The sequence below is a fragment of the Cariama cristata genome, unplaced genomic scaffold (assembly GCF_000690535.1).
Source record: "Cariama cristata isolate BGI_N322 unplaced genomic scaffold, ASM69053v1 scaffold7780, whole genome shotgun sequence".
Lineage (NCBI taxonomy): Eukaryota > Metazoa > Chordata > Aves > Cariamiformes > Cariamidae > Cariama > Cariama cristata.
Genome location: NW_009595227.1, coordinates 83,646 through 98,297, shown reverse-complemented (window position 1 = coordinate 98,297; position 14,652 = coordinate 83,646). Strand labels below are relative to the sequence as shown.

Here is a 14,652-nt window from a genome sequence, read left to right as displayed (position 1 = left end):
GACACCAACTTTTACCCAGAAATACAATGTTGCTGTATTTTTTTTCTTTTTTTTTTTTTTTCCCCTTTGTATTAGTCTAATTTCAAATATCTCCTTGCTTTCAAGCTGAGTCTTATTTGAGGGTTTCCTCAAAAGCATTCTTAGTACAGTATCCTTTTGATTACTCACTCAACAGGGTAAGCAGATCTATTTTACTATTGCCACAGGGAACTATTCTGACGCCACTGCGGAGGGAAGATGCCAGAGGAGGGAGGGCTGAAGGGGCTGTAGCACTTTATATCAATGGCATCCTTGGGGACACTTGCGCTTATGTGACTGCCTGTTCCTATTGTGCTTCCATTGCATTTAAGCTCATGCACAGTCCAGTTCTTTTTCTAACGGAAGTGATATCTCTCTATACACCATGATACACTGCAGTTAAGTTAAATTCTACCTGGGCAGCCGCACAAAAAATTGAGACTGTACACGTGAAGGTGAAATTCTGCCTCAGCACTATGCACATTTTCACTGCAGAGCCAACCTGGCTGGATCTAGGATATATGAAGCACCTTTTCTGCAGTTCTCCATGTCAGACTGGTATCTAATGCTGGGGAATTTGTTAGCAGTCGGCCAGCTGACCTGTCTTATAAATACTTTTGGTAGGTATACATGCTCTCAGGCCTTCCACGGAGTTGCTGTCTGTGGCACTGACAAAAAAGCAATTACTTGATGTAAATAACTTGCAGTCAGGGTTAGTAATTAATAAGGCAGACAGTTCTGAAGGCAAAAGCAAACACCACTGCAGCTGCAAAAACTTCCAGTGAGACTGTCAGGGAGGAATTTGGTCTGCTCACTGCGAAGTGATCCGCCCTGAACTCAGCCAGCTACTTTGTATCTCTGTCCCCTGCACTCTAAATAGAGATTTTTCCTGAGGAAGGGAAGTGGAGAGGGGGGTGCTGATCTCTTCGCCCTGGGATCCAGCGATAGGATGAGTGGGAATGGTTCTTAGCTGCGCCAGGGGAGGTTTAGACTGGACATTAGGAAGCATTTCTGTACTGAGAGGGTGGTCAAACACTGGAACAGGCTTCCTAGAGAGGTGGTGGATGCCCCAAGCCTGTCAGTGTTTAAGAGGCATTTGGAAAAAGCCCTTAGCAACATGCTTTAACTTTTGGTCAGACCTGAAGTGGTCAGGCAGTCAGACTAGATGATGGTTGCAGGTCCCTTCCAACTGAAACAGTCCATTCTATTCTATTTTGACTGTTTGTCCCAAATCATGATTCTTACTGGTGTAGTCAACCTTTTGAGAATGGGATTTCTGGAGTGGCATCTCTTTCAAACGCTGTGGGTTGCAAAACAAACTGAGCAGACAAAACAGGTTAAAATGCTGATGATCTGGTGATATCCCATAACAAGGGAAAAACTCAGGAAAGAAGGAGCGTAAATGGAGCTGCAGGATGGGCCTGGAAGACTACCCTGCAGTAAAAAAAATAAATTGCCAGACTGGACAAAGTGAAACTCAGCCTCCTTTGTATATCCCTAACCACCCTGACTAGTATAGGCTTAGGGCATTGTCAGTCTTGGGTTAACAGTTTTTCTGTGTAATGCAAGGCACAACATCCAGACTATAACTTGGCCCAGCTCTTCAGTGAAAGCATCTCCCAAGGATATTTAAATCTCACCTTCCATTTACAAAGACAGATTATAACTGCAGAAATAAATTTTGGGAGATAGACGTGTAAAGAACACTGCTAGGTCATTAAATATCTAGTTCACATGACCTAAGTTTGCAAAATGGCATACCAACCTGAGATCTTTAATAAAGCAGAAATGTTCCCTACATGTCTCAAGAACATAGAGGTCTCGTATTTTTTTTTATGCTAGTATAAATCAAGTTTGGAATTCTTGGAAAACGCGGAGAAGATATTTTGACCATATCACTTCAGGCCTGAGACAGAAAAACACTTTACAGGACAAAAGACAGATGAGTGTCCTAATATCAATTTTCTGCCTTATAAAATCTGTTATTTTTTGAGTTGATAGCATTGTTAACGTGAGATCTGGAAACAGCTGGGTTTATTTACACTGAAAATATTTGGAGAGGTGAAAGTCTTTTCAAGATCAAGGTCTGTGTGTGTGAACCTGAGTCTTGCTTTGTGAGATTTTAGTGGAATCTGCTGCTTCTCTCTCTGAGCTTGCTCACACAGGGAGATTTTTGACTTAAGCGTTCTCCTCAGCTCAGATGACTTATTAGCCTCTGAGCCAATATGATATTTAAACACCATAAATGGTAAATGTTGCTGAGGCAGTCCTTTCGCGCAGCTCAGACTAGGCATTATTTGGCAGCTACATGATTCTGGCAAACAGATTCCTTGAGTATAATTACATCTCTTATAAGACTAAACACTGCAAGTTGTTTGCAGTTTTCTGAACATAAGGCAGCAAACTCTCTATTCTCTGTGTGTCCTTGATCTGTAACCAGTTGTAACCCTGATCTTGTGCAGCTGAGTTATTGCACTGAAGGTGTATATGTGCAGTGCCGTAGCTGATCCTGCTCGAGCCAGGGGCTGGGCTAGAAGATCTCCAGAGGTCCCTTCCGAACTCAATTATGGTGTGATTCTGTGCAGTGTCGAGCATGCTGAAGACCTTGTATTTCAACAGGAGATGTCAGCATTCTGCAGCTCACATTAAAAAGTCTTCAGTACATCTGGGTATACGAACGAATGAGAAAATTTACTAGAATAGGTGATGTCCATTAAAAAATAAGTGTTTTGACTACAGGCCAGGTAAAACCCAGGTCTAGTTTTTGGAAATCTTCTTAAAGTTTGCATCCTGATCTGGATTTTCTTCTTCACTCCAATTTCAATAGCAAATCTGGGAAAGGAAATGCCACAGTGCAGTTATTGATTTTTTTTTTCCTTCTCTCCAAGTGTATAGATTTATCTGTATCTTTTACTTTAGAAAGTACATAGTTGGTTGCATACTTGCAGTTAAACTGGTGCATGTGTATTATACAATTGATTTGTAGCAGGTTAACTATTCAGTGCAGCATGAATTCTCCACTTTTTCTTTTACATAACACCTTCAATACAATAACTCACCCTTGTTTATCAATATAAAGATATTTACAGTTGTGTTCAAGCACCAAGCTCTGATCCAGGTCTAGGTTTAAAAAAATTCAAGTGTATTTTGGCTTAGGCCCATAGCTAACATTGAGTCCTCTTGCAATAATTTCCAGTCTGCAGGTATGTGGAGGTTAAATTTATGTAAGCACTCTTTAAATCGTGGATTGAGAAAAGTCAAATAATAGGAAAGCATTTTTTATCACCTTAAATTTTTATTAATACAGGTTAATAGATAAACAGATGTTTGATATGGTAGCTGTAGATGGATTAACTTACTATTGATTACACAAACACAGGAAAACAGAGTAAAAGATGAATAGAAATAGTTGTGTATCAGAGGCAATATATCTCTTTTCCCATACCATCCAGATATGCTGAGAATCTGTATTTTCATAAGAAACTGGAAGAGCTTAAATTCTCCTTCATCTCTGTGGATTTAATGCACTGTCTTTTTTAAACATAGATTTGGATGCTTATTAGACTGTCTTTCTAGTAAAAAAAAAAAAAAAAAAAGAATCCTCAGGGGTAAGGCAATGCTATGGGAAAAGCCTATATTGCTTTTGCTTTGTGGAAGACATATGTGGGTATATAAGATACCCTTTAAATGCTTTGCTTACTATTTCTGGTCTCACAGGCTGTGTTTCCCACCAAGCTGTGCGTCTTATTACTTACTGTTTCTCAACATTCATGCATAGTAAAGCCTGAGGAAAGGTAAAACCCATAGGAACCATATAAGTGGGATCATTGTGGTGGACTTTTAAATCTGTCACCCTGTGTAATGCCTTATCAAAAGCCTGTTGAAATGACAGAGAGACCATAGCTCACCAGAGAATGCCCTGGCTGGGCTTACGTATTACGCCAGACCGCAGCTCTGTGCAAAAATTGTTGAACATCTTGATCTCATAATTTTATAAAAGCCTTTGAGAATTCAGTGCTCTATAAGCAACTTTGGAGAAAGTCATAGTATCTTCTGTATTATCTTGCATGATTTGACCTGCACGAAACCAACAGCTGTGGTTAAAATATTGTGGCAGCTTTTGCAAGCTACTGTAAAATAAAATAGTTGCATGATCTGAAAAGAAGTTATTGAGATGTATCTGTGTTTTATCAAGCCCACCCTATGTAGTGCTTTCTGATGTTCTTCGTGAATTGCTTTGACATGATCCACCTGGGGGGAGGGAACTCACTGCACCAGCAGAAGCTGATTGGGGAAAGGAAAGGGAGGGAGAAAATCAACTGCCTGGGGTGGAATTTTTTTGGTCACTATGGCAGTACTGCTATGTGTTAACTCTTTTATTCCTCCTTTTCATTCTTAGAGCTAAACCTACTCCTACTTGAAAGTAATAAGAAGTAAGAGTGGTGAGAGAGACGTTAAATGGCTATAGGTGATTAGAGCGTATTAACATAATAGGAAGAGATCGGATCTCTTTTTCACATGCAATTGATTTAGCGTGAGGATGCGTAGATATATAACAAAGTCATGCCCTTATGCTAATGTCAGACAAAATTTTCCTTAGGTTCCAGATTTCCTTTCTGGTGCCAGAAGTGCCATATTTTTATTGTCTGTAGTTCTGGCAGCAAAAATACCCTGCAGTGTTATGTGAGAGACTGTTTCAGCCAGAAGCATAGTGACTTGCAGTATCTGAGCTGGGAGCTGTACCTGCACTTCCTTCTTTCTCTTTCTTCCCCCTGCTTTGGGCTCTGAAGCCACCTGTCACTGAAGAGCATGTGAATTTTGAATCCCAGTAGAGTTCATGTGGTGAAAGGGGCTTTGGAGGAATGGGCCTTTCTACAGCTTGCATATTTGTGTCCTGTTTTTCTTATCTCCTTGCCATCCATTTTCCTGGTGCAAGTCACAGATTTTGTTCCTGATACATGAGACTAGCTAGCACCTAGCTGTGGCCAGGGAATGTGAACTTCTATGGTTGTTACACTTTCTGAAGCTACCCTTTTGCAAACAGTGCCTGGGATTTTGTGTATGGTTTTCCTTGTACTGCTTTCCTGGCAAAATAATTAGCCAAGTGTTTCCAAAAGGAAGTAGAATCACACAGTATCTTTCCACCATAGATGGGAACAGGAGTTATTTGCTTAATCTTCAATGAGCAGTGTCCCTTCTTTCCCCAAGTACCTTCCAAAATCAAATTGACTGCTGTTTTTCAAAACAAGAGCTGTAAAGGCTGAAATTGAAGAAGCCCTTAGGTATATTAAAATAAGCTGTGAAAATGTACAGCGCTGCTCTCTCATGGTAAAATTGGGAAATGTTAAAGCCTTCATCAGAGGAGCACTGAGTCACTGCATGGTGCTATGTAATAAATAAACAACTAAAAGCATTCACAAGCTTCAGAAGAATTTGAAAATAGTTAACATTCAGGCTTTGTAATTTGGCTTCTGCATGATTGTGTCAGTCCCTTCTGAGAAAAATGCAATGAAAGGTGAGACATTTTTACCCCTGCTATATAATAGGTATTGAGAAATCAGGTAATACTTCAAGGACTAAATCAAAGTGCATGTGCATTGGTATATGATAGGTTTACGAGGATAGGGATGTCTTCAGAATGGTTATGATGTATAAGTTGCCTTTGTTTCTGTCCCTGGAGTAATCCCCAAGTTTCCAGTATTTCAGACTTAATAATCTGTCCTGGTGTTGCTCTGCATGATTACATTCCATTTCCCCTGAAATAACTCTTTCGTCTCCCCAGTAACTTTTCTTGCACTGTTGAAGCTGTACCCTTGAAGGTTTTTACTACTAATATACCATAGGCTTCTGGGTTTTGATACTTACCCTTGTAACGTTCTATTTAAGCACAGAACTGGTCTTCATACAAGAGATCAGCATAAAGATATGCAGTGCTTAAATTTTGTGTAAATGCTATTTTTAAGATTTCTGCGATGGTGAGGCAGGTTCTGGCCCCCTTCATTTCAATTTGACAGCTTCACTTATAAATAGTGAGCACTGATAAATAACAATGGCAAATTGTCCTTTTTCCTCTAATCCTGCAGGTCACTCTTTTAGGGGTAGAGGCCTGCACCCCCAGTAAATCTTCTTAATGTTACTCTCATCAATAGATCTCCTCACTAGCACAGGATACCTCTACCTGAGATGATAACTTCAGAAACTGAGGACTAACTTTTTTGTAATCTTGTTTGGTTTGTGATTCATATATGCAGTTACTGTTAATTATTTGCTTGCTTCCTTTTAATGTTTATGCAGCTCTGTGCAAGAAGGTGGTTTTATCCCAGTATGTGAAACTTTCATTTCTGCAGCACATATTTTGGAGGAGTTAGCATTGCTGAAAAATTCTTTTTGGGAAATGATGTTGCTCTATTTCTTCTGTAGTTGCTCACCCATTTCTTTTTAATAAGCTGAGGCTGTTATACTGTATTGTCTTCCTTGATTACAGAAATCCACTTATTTAGACTACATGGAACAGGCACGTCAGTCTAATAAAGCAAAGAGCCAGCTGTGAGGGATGTGGAGTGCTGCTAGTACTTAATGCTGTTTGTACCGGGGCTCTGCTGGAGGCAGCTCGGTCTGTTCTGGGAGAATTGCTGTTAGAACCACTACTAGCAAATTTGTTTCCTGATCACTGTTAACTCTCTCGTGAGAGCCGTTTCAGCTCTTTTTTTGTTATCTCCCTTCTCTGAAGGCTTGAACTTCTTTGATCATACTCCAAGTCTGTTTCTCTGTTGGTCTAGAACCACACCTCTGCTTTTATTTTCCTTTCCCTGCTCTCCTTTTATTACATATCTGCCTTCTCAATTTGCAATGTTATGAATTATTTCAATAAAAGGGATAACTGAAACATTATCATTTAAGTGTCCTTTCCTTTCTTCTTTTCTATGCCTCTTTCCTGTCTTTTTTTTTTTTTTTTCCTTTTCCTCCTTTCTTCTTCTTCTTTTCCTCTTTTTTCCCATTATATGGATTTCTGCATTCCCTCCCAGGTCTGTTTCAGTTTGAGAGACAAAGGGATTTTCTGCAAGGCATTAGAGTAGTGAAGGAGTATGTGCTGATATTGCTTAGTATAGCAGTTTTTTGAAGTTGTTTCCTTGAGTAAACAGTACAAAACAGAGGAATATGGTGAACCACAGCAGTTTATTACTGTAGATGGATTTGACCCAATTTCATGGCTATTTTCTATACAGCATTAGTCACTTAAAAGCAGGTGCTATAGGAAGCCCTAAGGCTGATCAATGTTGCCTGATAGTGTCATGAATGAGTGGTTTTAAGGTTGCTCAAAGAATCACCCTCAAAGGTATTACCAGAAAGTGGTTTTAATATGAATTGATGGAAAGCTGACTTAACAAAGTTCGATGGTAAGGTTCACTCTATTATTTACTACATGAAAGAAAAGTACACAAGAAAGTATTAAAAAAAAGGGTTAAAACCAAGCAAGAGTAGTTTACACAGAGACCAGGGGTACCCATTCAGTCAGTAGCTAGCAGTAGGATTTAGCAGCACTTTTCATTTAACAGCACTTAATCACTAATTAATTTAACATCTATGAAGTACTATGATCATAGCAATGACTTAAATTGTTATAGAGTATTTGAATTGATTCACACATGCATGCACACAAACACTAAGAGGTACATAGGTATAGAGATATATGTATAAAGGACTATATGCATAAAGAAACAGATGTATAAAGGTATATATGTGTAAAAGTAGGTATAGCTAATAGAAAAATTTCCCTTGAGTTCAGTGAAATACTCACTTCTAATGTCTTTGCACCTCTCAATGGGCAAGAGTTGAGTCTCGAGGAGTGAAGGATTCTCAGACCAGGCTTCGTTGTCTGATTTCAGCAATGATCCTCCGAACTTTGCAAACTTGTGAGTTCGCGAGCTCTGAGAGACATCCTACTCAGAGGGAGATGCTGGTCACAACCCGCTGCAGTCCAGGAGAGCTCAAAGGATCTCACTTTAGGACCACTGTTTATTGGTTTGCAAGATGATTTAATTTAGTCATTAGTAAATTTCCATTCTGGCCACAATTTGAGTTGGTAATTGCTGGAATTCTCAAAGTTCTAGTAGCACTGATACCATGTTCTACTTGAGCTATGATTCAGACAAGGGATGTATCGATGCCTACTTTTTTCAGGCCTCCAAGGCCTGTTTTGTTGAGTTCCCATCCTTGGCCGGATGATAGATGTTGCCAGTACAATCAGTATTTTTCCATCCTTAGCTGTGACAGAATTTCCGGTACGATCAAGGGGTGCTTAAACACCCAACTCATTACACAAACACTAAGGCATGGATTTCTGAAATTGTAGCGAGGCCCAGGAAAAGGGGGCAAAATGCACCACCACAGATACCAAATCAGGCATTTCAGAGTAGTAAGTCCGTAACACCGAGTTGAGTGGGTCTCAGTCAGGTCCCATATTTCCATTCTCACATGCATCAATGTCTCACTGCTCATTGCCAAGAAAAGATCTTCAACATAAGCCAGTGAGACAAGATTATGGCTAGAAAAAGCTTTGCTAGAGAAAAGGAAAAACTTCCTCTCCAGGCAGCTTCCAAATTTACATTGAGCTCAAATAACCCTAGGACAAGCTTAACTTTTTGACTCCAGGAGGTTCAGTGGACTTGCTCAGTGAGGTGCTTTCAGTTTTTCTAATCACCATCCTCTTATGAATGGTGTTTTTTTCCCAGCCTGGCACTTGTGTTGCTGTAATACTATTTTGGATGATCTTGATATACCTTTGAAAATTTTGAAGGTAAGAATAAGCAAAATTAAGCTATTTTCATGTAGAGACAGAAAGCAGGGTTGGCATTTTAAAGGCAAGACGTAAGAGGTCTGAACTCAAGCTAAACAAAACAAAAAGTGTATCCAAGTGACCAATAAATATTTATGACTTCTTACATTTGGTCATGATCACTTTTGGCTTCAAAAGTGTCTTTGGTCATGTTTTTAGAGCAGAAGTATCTTTCCTGGTCGAGTGTACCATATAGGTCACAGTTAAATGATCTTGCTTCGTAGCCTCTAAATCCAAGATAGAGGAGACCACTGTGGATACTGGAAATTACATACCTACCACAGATAGATTTTGTTTTTAAGAGTGATTAATTTAACTCCAGCACTCGTCATTTGATTGTACAGCCTCAAAAAAACCCCAAAAAACGCCCTAATCCAATAGTTTGTTTTGCGATATGTGATAACCTCAGGTTTCAGTCTTTCCCATCATCAATCAGTTGCCTAAGTGTAATACAGGAGAGGAGTGTGGTGAACTCAAACCCATTTGATACTGACCATCTAACAATCTAAATGTTTTGCAGTTTCATACAGAGTGGTGAATCCTATATTCCTGTGAGTTTACGTTTTTAACTCATCAATCATGAGAACAGCAACTTGTAATGTATCTTAAGATTTTTATGTGAATTTAGTGGTGATTAAAGGCATTGAATTGTTGGTTACAAGTTGTTGGTTTGGTTTTTTTTTTGCACCTGAGCATGTGTACTTGGGGAAAATGAGGGTAAATTTTTTGTGTGATACTCCATGATATCTGTTAACAATTATTTAAGAAGATCCCTGGAGGAAAGACAGTTCCATTCCCATTTCTTGCCTTTCTGCCTGAACTGCTGGCGAGGCAAATCAGCTACATTGGGTTGTTTCAAAGATTTTTGCCTTCTGAGGACTGAAACAAAGCCACTGACTTGAAATCAGTTTGAACCTAAGGTCAGTTAAAATTTGTCATGTAAATTCCAGTAAGAGACCCCTTTTGTTCTCTTCTTGACTTCACAGAAAAGAAGAGCAGCAAGGCGGCAGAAAGTGCACAGGCTGCCAAGTTAAACAAGACTTTTGCACCCATCTTCCTTAAAGGCCTGACTGACCTCAAAGTAATGGATGGAAGTCAAGTGATAATGACTGTGGAGGTATCAGGTGTGTAGCTATAGAACAGTATTATTTAAAAATTTTAAGTCCTGCTGGAAAGTATGTGCTTTTTTCCACTGTCCTTTTGTTTTAGCAGTTGTCTTTGCATTTGGAAATAATCTTTAAAGGAATGAAAAGTAAAAGGTAGGTTTGTCTAATCTGATCTTCAGCGTGGATGAACATTGTCCAGTGTTAATGTGTTCAGACCTGTACAAGTGTTTCTTTATGGGAATAATAATAATAATAAGGTTATTATTGGGTCCTGCTGTTGAACTAAATCTAAGTCTCAGTGGACTTGTAATAGCTTTTATTGTGAACCAAACAAGACTGAATTCCTGTCAGCTAGGGTAAGATTAGTGCTGCAGAAAAGAGCAGTCCTGGTATGAACTTTGGCAACAGAAACCCTTGATAACCACCTTCCTGGGATCTAGAACTCATTCTTCCTCTCTATTCTATATGTGCTTCCCTTATTAATTTGTATTTTAACTGTAGTAAGACAGATTTAGAACTATTCCTCTTTACGTAGCATCAACAGAGTTAATGAAATTCCTGAATGTTTTAAGATGAAATTGCAGAAGCAGGTAGCAGAAAACAACCAACCTTGTTCATTTTCTTAATCAGTATATGGTGGGGTTTTGTGTGTGTCTTTGATTTTTGTTTTTTGTATTTTTCAGCTAACCCACCTCCTGAAATTATCTGGCTGCACAATGGGAAAGAAATTCAGGAGACAGAAGATTTCCACTTTGAGAAGAAAGGCAATGAGTACAGTCTGTACATCCAGGAAGTATTTCCTGAAGACACAGGCAAATACACCTGTGAAGCCTGGAATGAATTAGGAGAAACTCAAACCCAGGCTACATTGACAGTACAAGGTATAAAGTTCTTCTCTGCCTTAGGAAATGCTAAAAGAAAATAATTCTAATGTGCTGGAAGGATGTCTATTTAAAGTACAGGAGTGTTTATAAGGTCTGCTGTGAAGGATGCTAGGAGTTCTCAGTCTCTGCATCTGAATTAAAAAGGATATTGAGCAGAAGCAACTTTAAAAAAAAGTCTTTTCACTCTGGAACATTATGTTACTATTTAAAAAATGCATTCCTGAGTCCTATTCCTAGGGACAGTGCAAAACTTCTGCTAAATGCAGCTTGAGATTGTAGCTATGGACTTAATGTAAACCATTTAATGATATTTTTCTTTCTAATTAAAGACCTGAATACTTAGAAAAGCTGTCCAGGAGCCAGGTATCCTGGCTTTAATATTAGCATTGTAGTGGTAGTAGGTGAGGAACACATGATTTCTGCAATTTGAGAACTAGCTGCAAAAAATTTGGCTTTACATCTCTGCATATGATGTAAATCCCACGGTAAACACTGAATGATCTACAAACTTCTGTGATTGGGCATTCACTACCTTCATGACAGGGGCCTTCATCTGATCTTACTGTATGCCAACATTTTCCCATAGTCATTGCTGAGAATTATTGGAAATCAACAGGAGACTTTTATTATTTTTAATGTAAAAATCTTAACCCCAGGATTTCAGAGAGCTATGCCTCCAGGGGCAGGTCTGGATTCTGTTGTCATGGTCTGCTCTGAATTCAGACCTTCCTCTATTCTCTAAGCTCCCTTGAGATCTAGCCTCAGGGTCAGTCTTCTATGTTAAATGCAATTTTATGCAATTGTTAATGATGATTTATTATATGAGCTCTCAACTGCACAGCAGTCATAGTACTGTCACTTGCCCTTAAAGCTATTCCTACCCGTATGCTCTAAGGATAACTCTTCAAGAGTCCTTTTAGGGCAGCTTCAAAGTCTCTTTGTTTTGCTCTTAATGTAAGCCTGGATCAAGCCAGTAAAGTGCCAAGTAAATGATTAATTTTAGTACCAACGCAAGTGACTTCCAAAATTAAAGCCTGACTTATTTTCAGGTTAAAAACTTATACCCTGCTTGTTCAAAATAACTTTGCTTGTCTGTGATTGCTTTCCCTGAAATTAGTTAGCTTATTAGTTACATTCAAGCTTGGCGTTTTCTCCTGATTTGTAAACTGTGTTTGTAAACTACAGAACCTCAGGATGGTATTCAGCCCTGGTTCATTAGCAAACCAAGATCAGTGACAGCAGCTCCTGGGGAAAATGTCCTTATATCCTGTGCCATTGCTGGAGATCCTTTCCCCACTGTTCACTGGTTTAAAGATGGGCAAGAAATAATGCCGGGAACAGCATGTGAAATCCTGCAAAATGAAGATATCTTCACATTGATCTTGAGGAATGTACAGTCTCATCATGCAGGGCAATATGAAATTCAGCTCAGGTATGTTTGCCATGAAAAGAGCTTGTTCCCTTGGAACAATTAGTTATATTTACCCTCAAGCTGAAATTCCCACATGAAGAAGACAAGAGTCCCCTGCTATTCCCACAAAACAGTAGGGTACTAAAGGTACAAAATATTTCTAAGGGATGAAAAAATCTTAAAGCTCAAAGAGGAAAGAGGGAACAGAAGGACAGTCAGAAAGAAGGACAAAGCAGCACAGAGGTTCCTTTGGGGATTCTGAAAAACAAAGTTTTGTGGCAGCAGTATGGGAAGAAATTTGGGTTTCTAGCAAGGGAAACCACAATCAATGTCATGATTTTGGAGCTATTGTTTATCATGTTTTCCATCTCTCTGGATAGTTGTAAGGATGCCAGCTTTCCATGGGAACAACCTAATCAGGAAGGGCCATTCCACAAGATTATGATCCATACCTTTAAGGACAGAAAATGTTCCTTAGCCATGTTTGAAATATCTGAATTTTATATGGAAGTTGTAGTCTCCTTTTTCTGATGTATCTTTGAAATGAGGCACCCTGATGCTTTGAACTTCTTGTAATTCCTACAAAATTTGGAAGAGCTGTTTTGAACTTTTTTTTTCCTGGTAAAATGACTGTTCTTTAAATGAAGAATCAGATTTGCTGGTTCTTTACCTTGTAAAAAGTGCCACAGCATTTTCCACCTCCAATGGTGAAGATCGGGCATAATTATATATCCCCTATGTGGTTATATGAAACTGTACAACTTTAAACTGATGTTACCATTCTATGCTATTTACTGTGCATAGATGTATTGCCTTACTTGGCTAATATTTGTGACTTCCTTTACTAAAATTTGTTTAACAATCTTGGACATTTGAGTCCATTACACTAGAAGAAAATTATCTGCTGTGCTCCACACACTAGCTTTTTAGCCCAGATGGAGCAGTCCAGTTTAGACAGACACTGCCCAGTATTACAAAGTGTTAGGACTGTAGTTTTGCGCCGCTTGCACTTACCTGTTTATGGTGGTTTTTGTCTTTTTTCATGCTATAAACAAATTATTTTTGTTTCATATGCTACAGTCTAGTACAAAATTTAAAAACTGAGCTATCCTTTGCCTGCTTGCAAATAAATTACTCATGTCTTCCTAACCCAAGGAGGGAGGGCATTTCTTAATACATTTAACCCATTTAGCCTCTAAACAGTGACTTTAATTTTTTACACTTATAGTTTATTTTCCAACCAGTGTTGGCTGAATGATGGACATATCACTGTGTAGATGCCTAGCTCTAAGGTATGTTTCCATAGATTATCACAGGCAGCCACAAACTAGCCTCAGTATATTTTATTATTTAAAGTCAAACGAGGTGCTCACTTTTCACCAGAGAAGGGTGCTTTAGAAAATTATAGCTGTTGTATATCAAGATTTCCTATAATTAAGTTTTTCTACTCTTAATTTCAAGTCTTATTGCTAGCATTTCTGTAGGTAGAGCCGTATGTGCCATGACCTTTTTACAAATAAGCTCTTCACTTGGTTTGGACCCTTTGTACTCTTCAATAAATTGTGAACTGACTCATTTCAGAACAATTGGCTTCTTCGCAGTTAGCCCAGATCATCTGGGACATTCATAATGCTGATTTGTGCAGGTCATGTCTACATACATCCTTGCACCTGAGAAAAGTCTCTTTGGGGATCAGTGGCATTTCTAACACTCAGTACCTCTGCCGGGATTAGAAATGTCAGTTCAGTTTCATTAAGGTTGCTGACCTCTACATGAGAGAGCAGGCCAAACTGTGAGAATTGCTGCCTTCTGCTAGTACATTTCCACACTTTGGTTTGTGTGCCCTGGTCATGGGCATCTTCTCTTATGATAGGCTGGTGGTTTCACTTGAACGGAAAGAGAATGAGATATTTCAGCAAAACTTCAGGGATGGAAGAAAGAAAGAGAACAGGAAGAACAAAGGAGAGCTGAGAGGACTTTGTGGAAGACTTTGTTGTGGCTGACTTGAGCAAGTCGACCTTAATGATCAGGTGTAGTTGGTGATCACCCAGGCCAAACTCATCACTGAAGACATTTGTCAAAGTGGAAGCCTGACAATATCATGACTCTAGAACATAACAGAATGTATACTTAGAAAACAAATTATTTCAGAAAATTAGCGGAGGAGAACAATTTTTTGAGGGGTGAGAAGAAGTAAAGTTGTAGCTAGAACACAACACAGCAGATTACATGCTAGTTTCAGTTATTTTCCCTAATCCTTTTACTGGAGAAATAGCTGGGGATCTCACAAAGATCAGTGCATTCATGTTGGCTTTTTCTAATCCATAATGAGTAAAACTCTGCTGCAATTAGAGCAAGGGGAATGCTGATGCCTCTTTTTACCCTGCCATCATTTGT

The 14,652-nt window shown here is 39.0% G+C and overlaps 1 protein-coding gene across 1 annotated transcript in view; it reads left to right on the top strand.

Annotated features, from left to right (window-relative positions):
* MYLK (myosin light chain kinase) overlaps window positions 1-14,652 on the top strand; it is a 114,631-nt gene that overhangs the window by 20,710 nt on the left and 79,269 nt on the right. Inside the window, exons 5-7 of the mRNA XM_009701262.1 lie at window positions 9,841-9,978; window positions 10,644-10,841; window positions 12,030-12,276. Of these exons, the coding sequence (XP_009699564.1) occupies window positions 9,841-9,978; window positions 10,644-10,841; window positions 12,030-12,276 (583 nt within the window). The remainder of the gene's footprint in view (window positions 1-9,840; window positions 9,979-10,643; window positions 10,842-12,029; window positions 12,277-14,652) is intronic.